The following is a 19,576-nucleotide window of genomic DNA, read 5'->3' as shown; positions in this document are numbered from 1 at the left end:
TAAGTATTCCTGAAGTAGGTATTTTCTTTTTTTGTGTTTTATACTCAAGAATGCTAACTTTTTCTGGGAGGGGGGGAGCTATTTTCTTTTTTGTGTTTTATACTCAAGAATGCTAACTTTTTCTGGGAGGGGGAAGTGACTAAGCCTGTGTATATTACCACTGAGGTCTCAACTCCAGCTAATATTCAATCTTGTGAAGAATAAACAGAAACAGTTTGCTCATTAGCTGAGCTTAGAGAGGTGTTACCCATATGTTTAAAGTGCTAATTATTAGTGATCTTTCATAGAGCCATTTTAGCAATTGTAAGTATTACAAATCTCTGCTCTTCAAAAGTAGCCCATTAGCCAGCACTTTTTAAAAATCTAATATTGACTTTAGAAAGTTAATATTGAAATTGGCTACAGTTGGAGTTCATGTGGAATCATGAGAGGAGAACAATGAAGATGGAGACAGAAGTAGGCACAGATAGGGCCCAAGGGAGGAAGAAGCACAGCAAGTAGTAAGCACCTTTGAAGGGAAAGATGCCATAACACCATGAATATAAAAATCTTGATCCCTGGGTCTCTTGTTAGCAATTGTCAGGCATGCTGGCATAAGACCCCATCCCTATCCACAGATACTAGAGTTGAATGGGGAGCAAGGTGTGACAAAGCTGTGACAACACAGTGAAGAGCATGCTGCATGATAAATGAAGGAGGAACCATCCCAGCCTGGGTGATGGTGGAGTATTAGGGGTGGTACCCTGACCTTCCTTAGTTATTTCAGTACAGAGTAGAAAAATGTTCCTTGTAAGGAGTGAAAGGCAGGCATTGCTTTCCTTTAGTTTAATGACTTTCTACCCTGATTACTCTTTCAAGCCCCTGGCTACTGCTCATGTTGCATGAGGGCTGCTAGGTTTGCTTAGAAAAGCTCAGTATTTAGCAACTCCCAAAAGAAGAGCTTTTTTGTTGATTTTCCCCCTCTTCCTATTGGTATTAAAATCAGATTAGTAGAGGCTTCCAAATGTTTTGTTTTTCAGTGTTGACCAGGTTTTTTTTAACATATATATATATATATACATATATATATATCTTTATTGTAAAGATACTGTATAAAGGAGTTACAGTTATATGAATAAGCTAGTGAGTATACTTCCTATCGAGCACTGTTGTTTTCCCCTACCATCCCTTCCCTCCCCAGCTCCCCAACTTTTCCCTTCCCGGCAAGCTGTAAAGTTCATTTTCAACATAGTGTCTTGTACATCTCATTGTTACAGTGGGTCAACCTGTATCCTTATTTCAGCATTTTGTTATTTCCCTTCCCCTCCCCAAATTAAAACAATGTATATACAAGATGCAGGGCACTGGAATCAAATACAGTGAAAATGGGTTATACCATGGGGGAACATACTAAAGAAACAAAAAAAATCACACAGTACATTTTAAGTACATTAAAAATAACAGAACAAAGATAAAATCTCTGTGTCCCTATCTTGGGGTTCATTTTGCTTAGCATCATCTTAAATGGTCATATGGACATAGCTTTTGACCTTTTCTGCTTGTCCTAGACATATACTAGTTATTGCAAATAAGGGAAACCAGGGGACCTATATTTCTTTGGGCCTGGCTTCACTTAATATGATTTTTTTCCCAAGTCTTTCCATTTCCTTACAAATGAGGCAGTGTCATTCTTTCTGATTGAGGCATAGAATTACACACACACACACACACACACACACACACACACACACACACACATACACACACACATCACATTTTCTTGATCCATTCTTCTACTGAGGGGCATCTGGGTTGGTCCCATATCTTAGCTATGGTAAATAATGCTGTAATAAACATAGTTGTGCTGGTAGCTTTAGTATGGTCTTGTTTAAGAAATCTCATGGCCAGAGAGAACTCTGCCTCCTGCACACCCACTGGCCAGGGAGAATGGATGCCGCATTTGTGGGTGGCAGTGATGGCTCTGGGGAGTGGGCTTTACTGTGGGTACATGGCTTCTGGGTTGGGGAAAGGTACATGTATGACCACATTGTGATGTGTTCTTTTGCTGACATAATGCTGACCACCAGTCTTTCTCTCTGCCAGATTTATTCCTTCCTCCCAACACACACTTCCTGCCTCTCAGAAGTTGTCTTAAGGAGAGATCCAAGGAATATATTTATAGTCGCTGGAGGAGTTTTCCAGCAGGCAGTTTCCTCAATAGCTCATTAGCTTCTGTGAAAAGGAGACAAGAATATTCACCTCCACTTCTGCACACATAAACATGCATACATGCCTGGCTTTCTCTTCAGCTCCTCATCTCGTTATCATCTTTTTCTTGTCATCTTTTCCAGTTGCTTCCATATCTTTCTCCTTTTTTAAAATGTCTCCTTAGGAAAGAAGGAGATGAAGGTTTTTACCTCTACCACTAATAAGCTACTAACTCCAGTAACAGTGTCTTCTCCTAAGTGCTCTGCGTATCTATTCACTGCACAGAAGTGAATAGGTTCACAGAAGTGAATAGCCCTTAAGTCTCTTTTTCTTACGATTTAATCCCATATTTGGGTATTTCTGAGGTCTTATACAAACTTGCCTGCTGTTCCTGACCTTGTGTCTCCCAGGTGGTAATTCACAGATGACTATCCTAACTACTTCTTCAGACTTTGTGAGATCTCATCACCAGCCTCAGAAGCCATGTCTCAGTCTTATACTCCATCAGAAGAGTGTGGCATGGAGGTTAGTCAGATTCTGCTGGGCCAGGCTCTGTTCTGAGCCATAGCCTTCTTTTGGGTCCAGCCAGATTGTCCCAGCTCTGCCCCTTGCTATAGCCCAGCCCAGCTCTCCACAACTTGCAGCTGCCTTTGAGCTGCTGCTTTCTGGGAGTCAGATCACAGGCCTTCCCCACTCCCTCCTCCCACACTCCTATAAACTCATCTGTGGCAGTGTCTTGGCCCCTTGCTCTCTGCTTCAGCATGTGCTGCTTCCCATCATCCTAGGGCACCCCCTTCCCTTATTCAAAACCTGGCTCAGCTCAAAGAGCCTCTCTAACCAAGAGCCTGCCCCATTTTCAACCCTCCACCACCTTATTCTTTGCCTTCTTGGTACCTGTGAGTGTTCAATTTTAGTTCAATATATTATAATGAGCAACACATGGTCTCTATACTCAAGGCATCAGGATCAGTTAATAAGAGTGAAATGAAAATTTGTAAATGCCATTCAGGAGTGATAGGTACAACTGGGGACAGCTCAACGTGATAGACAGGTCAGGTATACTGCATAGAGGAAATGATAGATTATGGAGAGACTGAGGAGGTAGAATCAACAGAACTGAGCAAGTAAATTGAGTGAGAAAAAAAAGGGGAGACATCTAGGATGCTTCTCAGGTTTCTGTTTGGCATACATCAGTGGAAGGCACACCCTTAATCAGGATGTTGTGTATAGGGCCACCCGGTATGGATGGCCCTAGGTGGTAGGCAGAGGGGAAAAGGTCTTTTTCAGACTCTGAAGTCTTACTTTTTTATGTGGAGTCTGTTTCCCTTCTTGTTGTCACAGGAAATGGGCAGTGGATATTTTATTAGGCTTGAAATTTCCAGAAAGTGTTCTTTTCATCATAGGAAATACCATGAGATGAACACCATTCTTTCATTAGATATGGAAGTACCAGGGTAGAATACCTCTTTCCTTTCTCTGTTTCTTGTCTAATATTGCCCAGTGTTTGAGAGTTTTGCATCTGTGTGTTGAAGGTAGATGGGATAAGGAAGCATAAACAGAGGCCCCTCTGTCCCCCAGGGCCATTTCAAAGATGGCATCTTGCTCTGTAAATGTGATCAATGACAATATATATAGTACTAAGAAAAGACAGAGATTGGAGGGTAAGAAGGAAGATTTGTTGTAAAATTAAAATATCTTGATACGTGAGGGAGTAGCTTAAGTTACCAAATTCTAAGCATCGTGGATGCTCACAAAAACAAACAAACAAACAAACAAATAGAGAGTCTAGTTTAAAAGCCCTGAATGGAGGAATAAACTATTTGCTTTGTTTTCTCTTATTCCAGCACTGAATATGAGTGATGGGGTGACAGCTGAGTCTTTAGAATCCTGGGCAGGGAGAAGGGCCTTCCCATGGTGGAACAGGAGGGAACTGAGTAGCTTGAGCAGATTTCAGGCCCCAGTTAGGAAGCCACTTCTTCTCTGTCTCATAATATTCTTTGTAAGTAGAAAGAAAAACCTGTTTTACTACAATCCTAATTCTAAGGGTCTGAAATGGAAGCTGCATTTTTATCAGGCCCTACATGGTAGATTACTTATGTGCATATTGCTTTGAGTATCACAGCTTTAGAAGGCTTCCAAAGTAATGTTAAGTCACCAACTGAGGTGCTATACAATAGAGATTTGGCTTACAGGTAAGAATCTCAAGACTCTCAAAATTATATTCAATCTTGGTTTGAGTATAATTTTGACATTTTTCTGCTCTAAGGTTCATTCTTTTATTATTTTTTATTTTAACCTAGCACTTATCTTGTGCTAGGCCTATGTAAAGCATTGGTGACAAACAAATAATGGACCTTGTTCTCTGAGGGGCTAGTAGCAGAGATAGGACAATGTGCTGTTTGGAGATATGACATCATCTTTACAGACTACACAGGACTCCCATATTGACACTACTGGCAAGATGCAAGAACCTGAATATTGGAATACTTGCTATCCAAATGGTAAAGCAGGGCTTATCCTCCTTGAAGCAAGTTTAAAAAGTTTAACAAGCTGAATGGCAGTGCTTCATACCTGAAATCCTAATTAGTCAGGAGGCTGATATCTGAGGATTGTGGTCTGAAGCCAGCCTGGACAGGAAACTCCATTAGACTCTTATCTCCAGTTAACCACCCAAAAAGCCAGAAGTGGTTTTTGTGGCTCAAATGTTGAGTGTTTAGCCTTTAGAACAAAAGCTCCGGGAAAGCACCCAGTCCCTGAGTTTAAGCCCCAGGAACAACAAACAAAATTAGTTTATACAGTCACTTTCAATGTGTGCAAATTAAAAGATAGTGACTGAAAAGCAAAAGGAAATAAAGAACAATCCACGGATACTCTCGTAGTGTATACTTCCAAATGGTCAATTAATGGTCCAACAGTTGCTTTTCTGTTGGTTGAAATCAGGATTGCTATCAGAAGGAGGTTAGCTTGGACCACAAGCACCTGCTGCCCTGGAATTTACTTCTTTCTAAGACCCAAAAAAACCAAGGATGGAAACCCATGGCACAAGGGCCAGTCTCACTCTTCCCATGGAAATATGCATATTAGGAGCTGGGAGTTAGCATGGGGGTCACTGACATTTTCCAGTGTGGAAAATGCAAGTGAGGAAAGCATGAGGAACAAGCAGAAGCAATGTGGGGCAAGGAGAAGCAGAAAGGGGCTTGGAAGAGACCCATGCTGAAGAATCCTGGGGAGATGGCAGTGGTAATTTTTACTTCCCTAATATATGTGGAGCATTTCAACTTTGCTAATTAAGAGAACAGCAGGCTTGTAATTCTGACAACAGCAGGACATGAATGGGGTGGGATTAAGTACTGAATGCCAGCCAGGCATGCCTTTGTCCTTAAGAGGAAGCACAACACCCACATTGGGTCAGGTCCACAAGGGTGCCCAGGGTGCCCACTTGCTTGTTTTGTTTTCTGGAAAACTAGAAAACAAACTCCAAGGAATTAGGGGCTCTTTTTCTCCTTAGGCCTTTTGTAGAAGTAGTGTGTGGGAGTGAGGGGGGTCTACCATTTCAACAGGCAGGCCTTTCTTTTAAAGAAAGAAACTGGTCTACCTTTGTCTAGTGTTTATGGCTTAATAATGCAATCTGGTATACTTTTTGTATCAGAAATAGCAGCTGGACTGCAAGTTGCCTCTTTCAAGGTATGTTTTCAGGGTTTGTTTTCTCCTATTTTGGCAACTTAGACTACTTACAAAATGTGGTAACCTGCCCCAAACATCCAAATTTCCTAACTGGTTCCTGGAAAAAAGAATATACTAGGAATGTGGTTGTTTTATCTTTTCAATGCACACAGTCTTCTTGGGGAATTTGTTTCCAATACTTCCTCTCCAAGTATATTGATCTAATAATCTGGGAATTTTAAAGGCCAATAATATAAAGAAAAGCCAGGCTCTGGTGTCTCATGCCTATAATCCTGGCTACACAGGAGGCTGAGATCTAAGAATCAAGGTTTGGAGCCAGCCTAGGCAGACAAATGTGAGACTTTTATAATTAGACAGCAGAAAGCCAGAACTAGAAACGTGGATTAAGTGGTAGAGCTCTAGCTATGAGTGGAAAAAGCCAAGTGAAAGTGAGAAGCCTTGAGTTCAAGCCTCAGTACTGGAACACACAAACAGCAGCAAGCAAAAAACTAATCTGAGTATTAGAGCTGAATGCTACCTGGGAGATAACTACTTATGTAACTGTCTTACTATTGACAGGTGAAGTCTCTGGTCTAGTGTATGTCACTTTAGGAAGAGTTAGCTTTTGTTTAGTTATCCTTTTATCAAATATGATCTATATGACATATATCTGATTGTGAGAAGAATGTTGCTATTTTGTTAATCCTGTTTGGTGTTCAGTGAACTTACCCCTTATTATATATTCCAACAGCTGGTTTCATGGGGGCCTTGGGGAAGTTGATACATAGGATCTTCAGCCAGTGCAAATAGATTTTATATGCAAGGTCACCAATTTCTGAGCTGTTAGGCTAATTAGTTTAGCTCTACTTGGCTTTACATAATACATGTGTTGTTGAAAAGTTATTTGTAATTCAATTTTTGGCAAATGAAAAACTAATTTAAACCACTAAGGGAACTTTTATTTAAAGAGACCCTGGAGCAAACTCTTTATAATGTGCAAAATCATGCTGTTGTTGCTGTTGGAAATGATTATAGTTATAGATTTTGTAAATCCTGGTACTTCAGGTTTTCAGATTCAGGCAGATCACCCAGCAGTGAGTTGAATTGGTTGGGGAGATCTCCGGCCTGGGATGAGAAAGTTCTGGGAATCTGAGAACAAACAACTGAACCCAGGACATTTCGCATTACTGGAGTAATGATCACTAGCTGCATGAGTGAGCTGCATGCTATCCCTCAGGTCCTGGAACCTGGAGCAAGAAAGAAGTGGGGCATGGTAAATGTACAAGATGAGATTGGGAGCTCCCACTTGCTCTTGATCCCTGCAGATCAGAGTGGGAAAAAGATAGGGTGGGGATGTTTTTGTTTCCATTAGCAGTTGCAAAAGTAAAGCGCTGGAACTGTTTGGAATTAGGCTCCTCTTGTATATGCAGTAGGAGAAGAGAAGAGAAGCAGTGGGAAAAATAGGACAGGAGTTTAGGAGAGAACAGGATTATGTGGACTCATTGTAAAAATCTCATTTGTTTGGGATTGCTTATTTTGAATTTGTGAATAGGTGGAGAAAATACAAAATGGAATTTAATTTTTTATATTGAACACTTTTTTCTATAGAAGTTAAATGTATAGAATTGATGTTATGGAAAGCCGGGTGCCGGTGGCTCATGCCTGTAATCCTAGCTACTCAGGAGGCTGAGATCTGAGAATCATGGTTCAAAGCCACCCCAGGCAGGAAAGTCCGTGAAATTCTTATCTCCAATAAACCACCAGAAAACCAGAAATGGCACTGTAGCTCAATTGGTAGAGCACTAGCCTTGAGCTGAAGAGCTGAGGGACAGTGCTCAGGCCTAGAATTCGAGCCCCTGACAGACAAAAAGAAGAAGAAGAAGAAGAATTGATGTTAAAGAGAATATTTGAAACTGATGAAATACATATTTCATGAATAAAAGGTTATTTTTATTTATAAACAATATTTTACACAAATAAGTTATGTGTTAGTTAACAGTGGTCATTATCTGGTTGGGAATCCCAAGTAGGGTTCTCCCTATGAAGAAGTTGAAATGTTTCTTTGCTCCATGAGGATGAAAAAGAAAAGAAACAAAAAACACAGCAAAAATTTATGTATCGACTTGCAATGCTATCATAATTTAGATTGAGTCTCATTAGTCTCTATTGTTTGTCTGTGTAGAAGATAAGATTTGGGCACAAATATCTGTAGAAACTAAGGCTACAATGTGCCAAATAGTACTGTAGGCTTTGAACTCAGAACTTTCTCTCTATACTCTTTAGTTTATTGTTTTCTCTTCCATTGCCCAATGAGTATTACAGCTAGTTCCTCCAGCACAGTTCTTATCTGACAACTTGTAAAGAGAAGCAGTTGGTGAATTTAAAAAGCTGTTTGTCTTTGTTTAGTGAAATACAAAAAAAAATACAATAGGTAAAATGGTCACATATATTTTAGAAATTGGTTTTGGGTGAAGATTTGACTTCTAACCATGGATGCAGGCATTTGGGGACACATCTCTAGTCCTCCTTGATTGAGTGTACACAGGCACATTTTTCATCCCCTAGGCTAGTGATCTTATTCTTGAGTGGTTTCTAAAATTCCTAGATGGGTCTGTCGAAAGGGTTGGTGTTATAGACTGAGGGATCAAAGGTGACTGTCCTTGACCAAGGTGTTGCTCTCCTTTGAAAATAGTCAGATTTGGGCCCACGGAAGAACTCAAGGACAAAAGCAGTAGAGGGTACCTCTGTGGTCCTTGACTCTACTATACTGAAATGACATAGAACTACTTGCCCTCTGGGGTCCATTTGTGTCATGTACCTAGTGCTAAAATACAAGAAAGACCCAGTAGTGACTTGAAGGGAGTATGTGTAGGTGGTTCTCCCTGAGAGACCTTGTGGGATGATTGAGCTAACGAATGGGGGCACAGTGGGTTAGCCTGCAGGGCTTTGCATATGAAAGCTGGGTTCTCCTTCCCATACCAGGCTGGGTTGTCCTTTGCCTCCCAGGTTTTGAGATATGCCATGCTGTTTCTACAGGCACATCTTTATTTTCCATTATTTTTGAACTCCCTGTTTCTCCACCTCCAGTTCTCAGCTAGACCCAGGAAGCTCTTTCCAACTGAGAAGTGAGACTTAAAGAACAGACTAAAAGAAGTGTGTTTCCTTCCCTATTATCTCCCCTTGTCCTGTATTGTGGGCTGTTGCTGATGACATCAAATGGGAGGAGGAAAGAGAGAACAGAAGGGTATCATCAACTTTGCTTTCAGCTGTGGGATTTTCATGATTTACTTTTCCCACTTGTAAATTGAAGAGTAATTGTCCATGTGCCACTTAGAGGAAAGTCAAGAAGAATTATTCAGGGCATTGGAATCCATCTTGATATCAGTGGGCTAATTTAACATAATTCCCAAGTGCTTTCTATATACAGACACTGAGCCAAGCACTGGAAGTACACAAATGTGTTCTTCAAGCTTCCATTTTCAAATTGCTCAGCAGCAAACGGCAGTACCAGAGCATGGAGCTTTGTATAGATGCTCATGGAGATGACTTGAACTATCTCCTTGAGAGGGGTCAGCATCACAAGGAAGTGTCCTTTCTATTAGGGGCCCTCCTGTGTGTTTATCTGGACCACAGGACCTGAACAAGACTGGATGATGGGATGGAAAGCTAAGGGTAGAACCCAAGGATTCAGCGAGCTGACCTCTTTTACCTGATTCTTCTGTCTTGTTATCCCTTAGGATCTTTTCGGAATGATGGTTTGAAAGCTTCCGATGTCCTTCCTATCCTAAAGGAAAAAGTGGCCTTTGTGTCTGGTGAGTATTTATGAGCTTTTCTCTGTAACAGATCTAGAGAAGTTTTGTGTGTGTGTGTGTGTGTGTGTGTGTGTGTGTGTGTGTGTGTGTGTGTGTGTGTACATCTGTTCAGACACTCACTTTTCTTGTACATTAGTAAAAGAGAAGTTGAGGTGCCTATCCTTCTTGGGTCATCTGTTTCCTTTTCGCACAAGCAGACAGACAGAGAAAAGAGGGCTGTGGTCCCATCTGCAGATTCTGGAGGACACACACACACACACACACACACACACACACACACACACACACACACACACACACACACACACACACACACACACACACACACACACACACACACACACACACACACACACACACACACACACACACACACACACACACACACACACACACACACACACACACACACACACACACACACACACACAGAGCACACATCCTGTACACATCCCTCCTCACCCCTCCCTCTGTCCTGGTAGAAACAACTGAGTACTATGAGAAACTCACTCCATAAACAAGAGAGAATCCACCTCAGACATATTTGGAGGATATACCTGGATTTGTTTCTGAATAGATCATGAATAGGAGATTAAAATTTAGATCCTCCTTCTATTTTTTCCTGACAAAGAAAAAAAACTTTGTATTTAGGAATTTTCTCTTTTTTCCCCCCCTGAATAATGACCTCCAAATATTTGCTCCTGACTTATCTCCCCTACACATTTCGTACACCTGGACCTCTTTTTTTATTTCTTTATTTTTATTTTATTGTAAAGGTGCTGTACAGAGGGGTTACAGTTACATAAGTAAGGTGATGAGTACATTTCTTATCAAACATTGTTATCCATTCCTTCATTTTCCTCCCACTATCCCTCCCCTCTCCTGTTCCTTTCCCCCTGCCAAAGTTATAAAGTTCATTTCCGACATTGTGTCTTGTGAGTATCATTGCTGCATTGAATCACCTTTTATCTTTGTTTCACCATTTTGATATTCTCTTCCCTTCCCCAAATCAGATAAACATATATACAAGATGCAGGGTACCAGAATCAAAGATAGAGATTGCCAGGGATAAACCAAAGGGAAAAAAAAAACCAAAAAAAAATAAAATAAGAAAGTATTTGATTGACATTGATGACAAGGTCAACAACCAAAAAAAAAAGACCTGTTGTTTCCATGTTTTGGAGTTTCATTTCAATTAGCATCATTTTATATGGTCATATGTACATAGCTCTTGAACTATTGTGATCCTCTGCTAGGACTATCCTAGACATATACTAATTATACACCTGGACCTCTTAATGTCTTTTAAGGTAGCAAAGAAAGTAGGATGAAATGAAAAAAGAAAAAAAATGCAAAAGGAACATTCCTGCTCCTCACAGGAAATGGGCAGCGACATACACAAGACAATATGTTGGAAATGATCTGTACAACTTGGCGGGGCGGGGGAAGAGGGGTGGGGAGGATGGGAGGGAGGGAAAATAGGAGAAAAATAAGGAAAAGGGGTAACAAGTTTGACAAGAAATGTACTTTTTACCTTATTTATGTAAATGTAACCCCTCGATACATCACCTTGACAATAAAAACATAAAAGACTTTTGAACTTCTCACTAGCTAATTCAGGGATTAGCATATGCAGCCTATGGGACAATTGCTGCTTTTTTTTTTTTAAGTCATGGGACTTGAACTCAAGGCCTGGGTGCTATCCCTGAGCTCTTTTGCTCATACTCAACCACTTTGAGCCACAGCTCCACTTCTGGTTTTCTGGTGCTTAATTGGAGATGAGCGTCACAGACTTTCCTGCCCCGCTGGCTTTGAACCGTGATCCTCTGATCTTAGCCTCTTGAGTTGCTAGGATTATAGGCATGAGCCACCAGTACCTGGCTACTCTTTTGTTGTAAATAGAGTCATGCTGTAATACACCATGTGTGTTTGCTTAGGCAATGGGTTTGTTTCCTATTGATGATATAGTAATTTGTCATGGACTTGGCAGCTCACCCTGAAGTCTCCTGGACCAGAAACCCTGGCAAAGCCTGAGGCTGGGCTGGATGATGGCAGTGTGGTGACACTTATGGTTACACAGAACCTTGGTTCCTAGGTGACTTTTCTTGTCTTCATGGAAAGGCTGTGGAGTTACAGGACAAGAGCTGGCACATTCCCTTCATGCAGGTGCCCACTGTGTAGGCATTAGTTGTCTGGCTGATGAGAAACAAACAAAATGGAGAGGAGAGAGGGGGCAGTTATAGAGAAGTAGAAACTGTGCATAGGTTGTATTGCACCTCATCAAGGGAAGGCAGGAGTCCTGGGGATTAATGTAGTATGGGAAGTGAGGTGGTTTACATAGATTCCTTTATAAGACACCAAGTGTATTTTGAAACAATAGTACAAACAGTATTTTATTCTGCTATTGTTGTTATGACAGTAGAGATCAGGAAGCTGCATTTGCCCATTTGTGTTAAAGGTATTGCATGCGATGTTAGGTAGGTAGGGAGCTTCCAGTCACTGAAGATGTTGAGGCACAGGCTGAACAGCACCTCAGGAGGGTCCTATAGTGTGACTTTAGTACAAGCAGTGATACAGGTGAGACAATTTTTAAAATGCTTGCTGAGCATGTGGGAAGATGTAGGTAGAAGTGCTACCGGCCACTAGGCAGTGCCAGTCTCCTGACTTACAGCCTGGACTCCTACAACATGGCCACAGCCCTCTTCCTTCTATTTTGTGGCTTAGTTAATCCAGTATCTTTCCTGACACCTCAGTATCCTGCTGATATTCCCTTGGTATCCTGTGGGTTATTCCCATATACTCCATCCTTCCTGGCAGTGCCTTCTTACTTGCCTGTTTGAACCTCTCTTCTCCTTTCAAGTAAGTTCCCATTTTACCTTCTCTAGCAGGCCTTCCTGGATTTAATATGAATGTCTTACATCATCCTGTTCTCCATCAGTTTGGGGGTAAATGAACACCAACAAGGTATACTCTGACCCTTGTTTCATTGTTCATGGTTTATTTTTCCCCAGTATATTCAGTCAGGACTAGGACAGACCTCCCCAAGTGGTAGAGAATTATAAAAATGCTTCGTGGAGCTCATTGAGTTGCATGCCAGGAAGGTAATCTGGACTGGGGTCAGGTAGAAACTTCCCAAACAAGGGCAAAGGAACAGGAGTGTGAAGCTCACTCCTAAGCAGCCTTGGTGAACATGATTCACCCACACCTGCAGTGCTAAGAGCTTCTGGGTTTAGGGAACAGTTGCCCCACCATGCCTGAGAAACACTTTGAGAGTGACAGGGAGATAATGACTGGCTGCATCTAAGGAAGAAAACAAAAAGTAACACACATACACATAAAAACAAAAACCCAAACCAGAAAACTCCTGCAACATTCTGAGCCAGCAAGAAACAAAACACAAAAATTATACAAAATAAAGAAATCTCAAATTAATTCACCCAAGCAGTTACATTTCTTTCTGAGAAAAAAAAATGAACAAGGCAAGGAAGGAGATAGGTAGAGAAACAAACAGTTGTGCCACTCTCTCTGCTAGCACCTTGGCTTTGACCAGGTGAAAGGAAAGCACGCTGCCATGGCAACGGACATCTGGGCAGCCTAACTACTTCTGCATGTGGGCGAGTGGGTGGGTGGGTGTGTGAGACAGCGGCTGTGGCTGTCCCTTAGTGAGCCTCCCCTGTTCCCACCCTGCCCCATCCCTCTACATCATTCACAGCTTGCTGGCTCTCAGGCCTCCCTGGCTTTCTTTGTACTGCGCTTCTGCCTCCAACTAACCGCACACATTGTGCCTTCTATCCCACCTCCCCATGCAGGACCCCTAACCTTCATTTTCAGATGCATCCTGCCTTAGACACATCCTGAGAACTCCTTTCTGCCGCCTCCTCTCTCACCAGCTTCCTTTGCCATCATTGTTTCCAGGGAAGTCCATGCCAGTGAAGTACAATTATTTGTACCCTGTCTCAAGTATGTTGCATAGTCTCACAGGATGATCCTCAAAACAAGGAAAGTGACTCTATTCTCAAACCTGGGAAATTCTGCATATGAAAGCTCCCTCCCCCCAGTATTTCTCCCCTGGATATGGAACATTCAGTAGATTACATTAATATTTTAAGGCGCTGGGATGTTCTACAGTAAAGAACTTTATCTTTGTCCAGCACCTTCCCTCATACTCATGCTGGGGTTTTGCTCCATTCATGATTGGTACTTTCTAATGGTAGAATAACCTCTTACCACCCACCATCCTTTTAGTGTCACTGGGACTTGAACTAGGTCCTAGGCACCATCTCTTAGCTTTTTCACTCAAGGCCAATGCTCAAACAAGAGAGCTACACCTCTACTTCTGGCTGTTTGCTGGATAATTGGAGATAAGTGTCTCACAGACTTTCTTGCCTGGCTGGCTTTAAACTGTAATACTCAAGTCTTAGTCTTCTGAGTAACTGGGATTACAGACATGAGCCACTGAATTCCCTCTACCCCCATCTCTCTTTCTCTGTACAAAACTATTGTGTGAACAAAACATTTGGTATGTTTTCTGAAGTGTATCTCCCACCCCTCAAAACATATCCTAATCTGCTTGCCCAAATTGGAGCACGATACCACCTGAGGATGTGAGCACCATTTATTCTCTACTTCATCAAAGAAACATCTTTTAGCCTTCCTGAGCCTTGTCATGCCTGTACAGAAGGGGCTCATTGCCATTTCTAGAACACCTAAGCATCCCCACTTCCTCTATTCTCTGTATTCTTGTCCTTTAGGCCCTAGCACTAGAACCTTGCTCAGCAGGTAAGCAGTATGCAGTAAGCAGTATGTTGTTGAAGATCATGCCACCATCTCTGTCTCCTTTTTGAAACTTTTTTCATTCCTACCCTCTGGGATCCACCTGAAAAATACACATTGTACTTAGCAGTAGGGATGGAGGTTCTCACATTTTCATTATCCACTCATCAATTGAAGGACAGACATATAGGCTGTTTCCATAGTTTGGCTATTGTGAATAGTGCTGTTATAAATATGTGTATATGTATAAATATGTGTATCTATAGTATTCAGGCATAGATCCCTCAGCTATATGCCCAGGAGTGGCATAGGAGGAACATACTGTAGTTCTCTAGTTTTTGAGGAACTTCTATACTTGTTTCCATAATGACTACACTAATGTACATTCTCACTAGCAGTGTGTAAGGGTTCCTTTGTGCCAACATTGTTATTCATTGAATTTTGCTTTCGCTGGCTTTAAACTGTGATCATCCTGATCTATGTCCCATTAATAGCTGAGATTACAGCCATGTACCACCACATCTAGCCCTCAATGTTTTTTTTTTTCCAAAAATCTCCCTGCAATGCTGCCTAGATGTATACTCTAAGGCTTCCCCACTGTGGTTATCAGTTCATTGCATACTTTCACTTCACAGAGGTCTGCAGAAAGGAGTGACTGGGGGTTAAGTTTCTAAAGACAAAGTCCTCTATACATCTTGTTTTCTCAATATGAGCAGTCGTAATCACCTTCTAACCATTTCATAGGTGTAGAGAGTTCTGCTTTTTAAAGTACTTCCCAGGTTTCAGCCCATTATTCTTTGCAACAGTGCTGTGATATGCTCCTATGGTTTTCACTTTTTACAGATGAGACAGCAGAAACCTCAAAACACTTACCAAAGCCAAATGTGTTACATATATTTAAACCTCCAACTGGTTCTAAGCAAGGACCAATTTCCTTGGGCATCATATTGCCACCTGTTTGTCCAGCACTCTGGACTCTCTTTTCTCCATGGCTGACTTTCCTAGATGCATTTCTTAAACTCCTTCTTCTTGCTTTCCACAGGGGGCCGTGACAAGCGAGGTGGACCCATCTTGACCTTCCCTGCTCGCAGCAATCATGACAGAATAAGACAGGAAGACCTGCGGAAACTTGTGACATATTTGGCCAGTGTGCCAAGGTAAGGTGAAGGGGAATGGCCTACAGGGGAAGAGAGCTGGGCTGATGCCAGTGAGTTGAAAAAGTATGCATCTCTGCCAGGGGCCCTTAGAGTACATTCTCATTATTCCTGGAACCTCTCCTTCCATTGTTTCCCTGTTTCCATCACTCCCATGGTTCCTGCTGAGATTTGTGTGAATGAAAAGGCAGCTGGCAGTGGGAACTATGGGCAGAGGGGAGGACACAGGCTGAGAGGACCAGTCTGGGGTCTGCACCAGGAGACAATGTGGCCTGGGGTGGAGGAATGAGAAGCTGCTGAGATCAGTGGCTGGTCCCACTCTGGCTTGTGTAACAGGTTCCTTTTAGAATCATAGTTTTAGGAACAGATCTGAGGTGCTTGGAGTTTGGGGTAAATAACTCCATTTGTGTCACTTAGCTATAGGTGGCCCTTGTCCTGCAGTGCCTCCAAGATAGGTGAAAATTGATTCGGGAAGGCATCAAGTGAATTTTACCCCCATATGCCAGTAAGAGCGGTTCTACATAAAGAACAGATGCATATTAGTGCGTAGTATTAAAATTTCATTGGGTAGAGAGATTGGGAGATATCTAAAAGGCTTTTTTGGAGCAGAGAGTGATACTGAAGGAAAGATGGAGAAGCATTATGTAGGTGGCTGCTGGCCACTGAGGCAAGTGGTAACAGACAGACTTAGGACATGGTTAGTGCATTGAGAAGGGAGGGAGGGAGACCTTGGCTTGTTAGAGACTCACAGAATGTGAGAGCCAGAAGAGAGCTTTTTGGGGGAAAAAGAAGCTTTTTGGGCAAATACATTTTGCCTTCTGTTTAGGGAATGGGCTGAAGCAGGACATGAGCAGCTCACAGAGGTCAGTGGTTGAGCTTGCTTGGAACTCACCAACCCTGACTCCAGTCCTCTCCCCATGCTCTCTCCCACCCTTGGTCCTTGATCTCCACCAGCAAGGGCTGTGCTCCCTGTGCCTTGTAGAGCTAAAGCCTGTGAAGTGTTCGTTGTTGGCAGATAAGAGGTGGTGCCTTGGGCTTTCAGAATCTTCATCTCCTGCATCAGTGCATCTTGTGGGAGAATTAGTAAGTCACATGGACGAGCTATATCGTCAGAGCTGCCTTTGTGAGGAGACCTGGGATATGTTTGAATGTGCTGATTAAGTTCTTCAAGCAGATGTCAAGTGAGGCAAGCACCATATTTCAGAGCACTGTGGGGGAGGAAAATGTAAAAAGGATTGGTAGATGGTGATGGGCAGGTGGTAAAGGGGATTTTAAGAGCAGTTATCAAATGCTTGGAAGGATGCTGAATGGAATGGTGAGCCCCAGAGAGCTCCAAGCAGAAGGTTGTGAACAAACAGACATCAACAAGTCTCTCTTTTTTTCTTTATGATATCCACTGGGGACCAGGAAAAAAGATAAAAGAGTCTTAAGCTCCAGTAAAAGAGATTTGGATTATATCTGAAAAATTCTAAGCTTTGAGTACATGAGACAATGAACTGAAGAATAAAAGAATAAAAGATCCTCTCCCCTCCCCTACTAGCTCCCCTACTCCTCCGCAGAGGTCTTTAGAGTGAAGAAATGTTCCCATGTTTCAGGAGCAAGAAGATGGACTAAGTAATCCTTGATTGATCTAGGTAATTCAGCAATTTGGCCATCTACAGACAAATCAGGTTTTAAAAGTGCTTTCCCCAAACATGCTACCAACAGGCACAAAACTAGGTACTCTCTATAGCAATTTACCAGAGAAGTTTTCATAGGATAGAAATTGGAATTCCAGGAGACATAAAAGGTGCCTTTTTCTTCCTTGCATGTTCATTACATACTTGCAACTAATAGAGGCCCAATTTTTAGAATAAAAAAGGAAAGAGTTGGAAAAACATTTTTCTTCATTCTGACTTCTTAAAGATTGTGACAAAATGGATTACAATTTATTTTTAAAAGAAAATATTTCTGTTGAATGAAAAGCAATGAAACCCCAACACAAGAGAGGCTGAGAGGAAGGTCATAAAAGTAAAGGAGAAGGGTCACACATGAATGGTCATGCTTCTAATCTCAGCTACTCAAAAGACAGTGATTGGGAAGATGCTGATTCAAGGCCTGTCCAGGCAAAAAACTAGCGAGACTCTATCTAAGCTAGCAGGCCTGGTGTAATGTGTTTCTGTTTCTGTCTTCCTACCTATTCCTTCTACATAGCTGGGAAGATCTAGGGGGCAAGATACTATCTGAAAAGTAACTGAAAGCCCCCCAAAAAGGTTGGAGATGTGACTCAAGTGGTAAGTACAAGTCTAGTAAGAAGCCATAGTCATATCTCAGTACCTCCACCAAAAGCAAAACAAGAGAAAGAATACATTATCACTGGAGGAGCATAATACATGCAGTCTCCCTGCTTTTCATACACACAAAGTTACAAAAATACGTTCTGTGCTTATGAGAAAAGAGGAGCTCCAGAAGGTGGGCAGCAGTAATGTTATTGTCATATTCAGGAGAAAGAATTGATCTGTGATAATCTATTGTCTCCATTCCCAGGGACTTAAACTTCCTGGGAATGTGGGCACCTGAGCAAACTCAGAGACTACCAGTAGTCATGCCCCAATCACTTCCTGGTTTTTTTGGCCACCAGGTCACCCATGACAATGTCTGGAGATGGAACCTGCATCAGAGTTGTTCTAAAGACAGTGACATCTGGTAGGGAAGCTCAAGAATTTAGTGAGCTACTCTGCTGTCCAGCCATGACTTTGAGAGAGAAGAGGGAGTTGTAAAATGAACAGCTAGATTAGGTGGATGATTTTATTTTATTTTATTTATTTATTTATTTTTTGGGTCCGGCCGTGGGGCCTGAACTCTGGGCCTGGGCGCTGTCCCTCAGCTCTTCAGCTCAAGGCTAGCGCTCTATCACTTGAGCCACAACACCACTTCCGGCTTTTTTTTCTTTTTGCTTATATGGTGCTGAGGAATCGAACCCAGGGCCTCAGGCATGCAAGGCAAGCGCTCTACCACTGAGCCACCTTCCCAGCCCCAGGTGGATGATTTTAATAAGAAGAAATTATTCATCCTGGGTCATGCTCCAGGATGTTAAAAGAAGAGGCTTCTGTTTGGAAATGGACTATATTACTTCAGACAGTGTGATCAAGTCTGTAGGTGAAATTTGGTATTCATTTATTCATGCATTTATTTATTATTTAATAAGTATTTAGCACCTCTGTATGCCAGCTAGATCGAGGATTCGTGGTGTGTGGGAAGAGATATTTTGAGGAAGTCAGGGAAACCTTGACACAGTTCAAACCTGCAACAGCAAAAGGCAGCACAGGAGGTGACTACTGGTACTGTGAGACATGAACCCGTTAGCAGAAGACAGACTAGTAAGGAAGAGTGAGTGATGAAGATATTGGAATCTAAGGAACCAGCCTGCACAATGGCCATTTGGGAGTGGGGAAGGTGGGCAACATTCTAGAAGAGATTAAGCAAATGATCTCTGATAACAGAAATGATTGGAAGAAGCAGTCCTTTGATGTGTTGTGCAAGTCAAGCTATATTAAGACCATTATATTCCACTCTGCAATATCCCAAATTGCCAGTGTCATAGACCAGTCAGTGTTGAGAGAGAAGCACCCACAAATCATGTCTGCAGTTGAAGGAATGAGGACTGTTTATCGGAAGGCATGAGAATGGAAGAGAGAAGTGACTCCCAACTTCAGGTATCAGAAGAGCTATCCTGTAGAGGGCAAGCAGGATAGTCTTTGCTGTATCTCCAAGTAGAGATCAGAACTCTGAAGTGAAGAAATATTCTCCCACCTGGGAGCTGTCCAGCAGCAGTACTGCTACTTCTTATTGGGTCCCTAGACACTGGATGGTCCCTACCTTAGGGATGCTGTAGAGAGAATTCTTGAACTGGATTAGAAGATGAGGTAATTTCTGATTCTTTTCTAGGTTGCTGTGATATTGGGAAACAAAACAAAACATAAAATCCAGGACCTCAGAACAAAGTAA

General features: G+C 42.0%; 1 protein-coding gene across 16 annotated transcripts in view; it reads left to right on the top strand.

The window, feature by feature from the left end:
• Positions 1 to 19,576, top strand: part of Kalrn (kalirin RhoGEF kinase) — a 611,632-nt gene that overhangs the window by 185,362 nt on the left and 406,694 nt on the right. For all 16 annotated transcript variants that reach the window (XM_070030027.1, XM_070030026.1, XM_070030024.1 and 13 more), the window contains exons 2-3: positions 9,588 to 9,662; positions 15,478 to 15,592. In XM_070030027.1, coding sequence (XP_069886128.1) covers positions 9,588 to 9,662; positions 15,478 to 15,592 — 190 coding nt within the window. The remainder of the gene's footprint in view (positions 1 to 9,587; positions 9,663 to 15,477; positions 15,593 to 19,576) is intronic.

Source organism: Dipodomys merriami, unplaced genomic scaffold (genome assembly GCF_024711535.1).
Source record: "Dipodomys merriami isolate MVZ:Mamm:240054 unplaced genomic scaffold, mDipMer1.0.p SCAF_2, whole genome shotgun sequence".
Lineage (NCBI taxonomy): Eukaryota > Metazoa > Chordata > Mammalia > Rodentia > Heteromyidae > Dipodomys > Dipodomys merriami.
The sequence above is the reverse complement of the archived record's forward strand: the minus strand, read 5'-3'. Positions and strand labels throughout refer to the sequence as shown.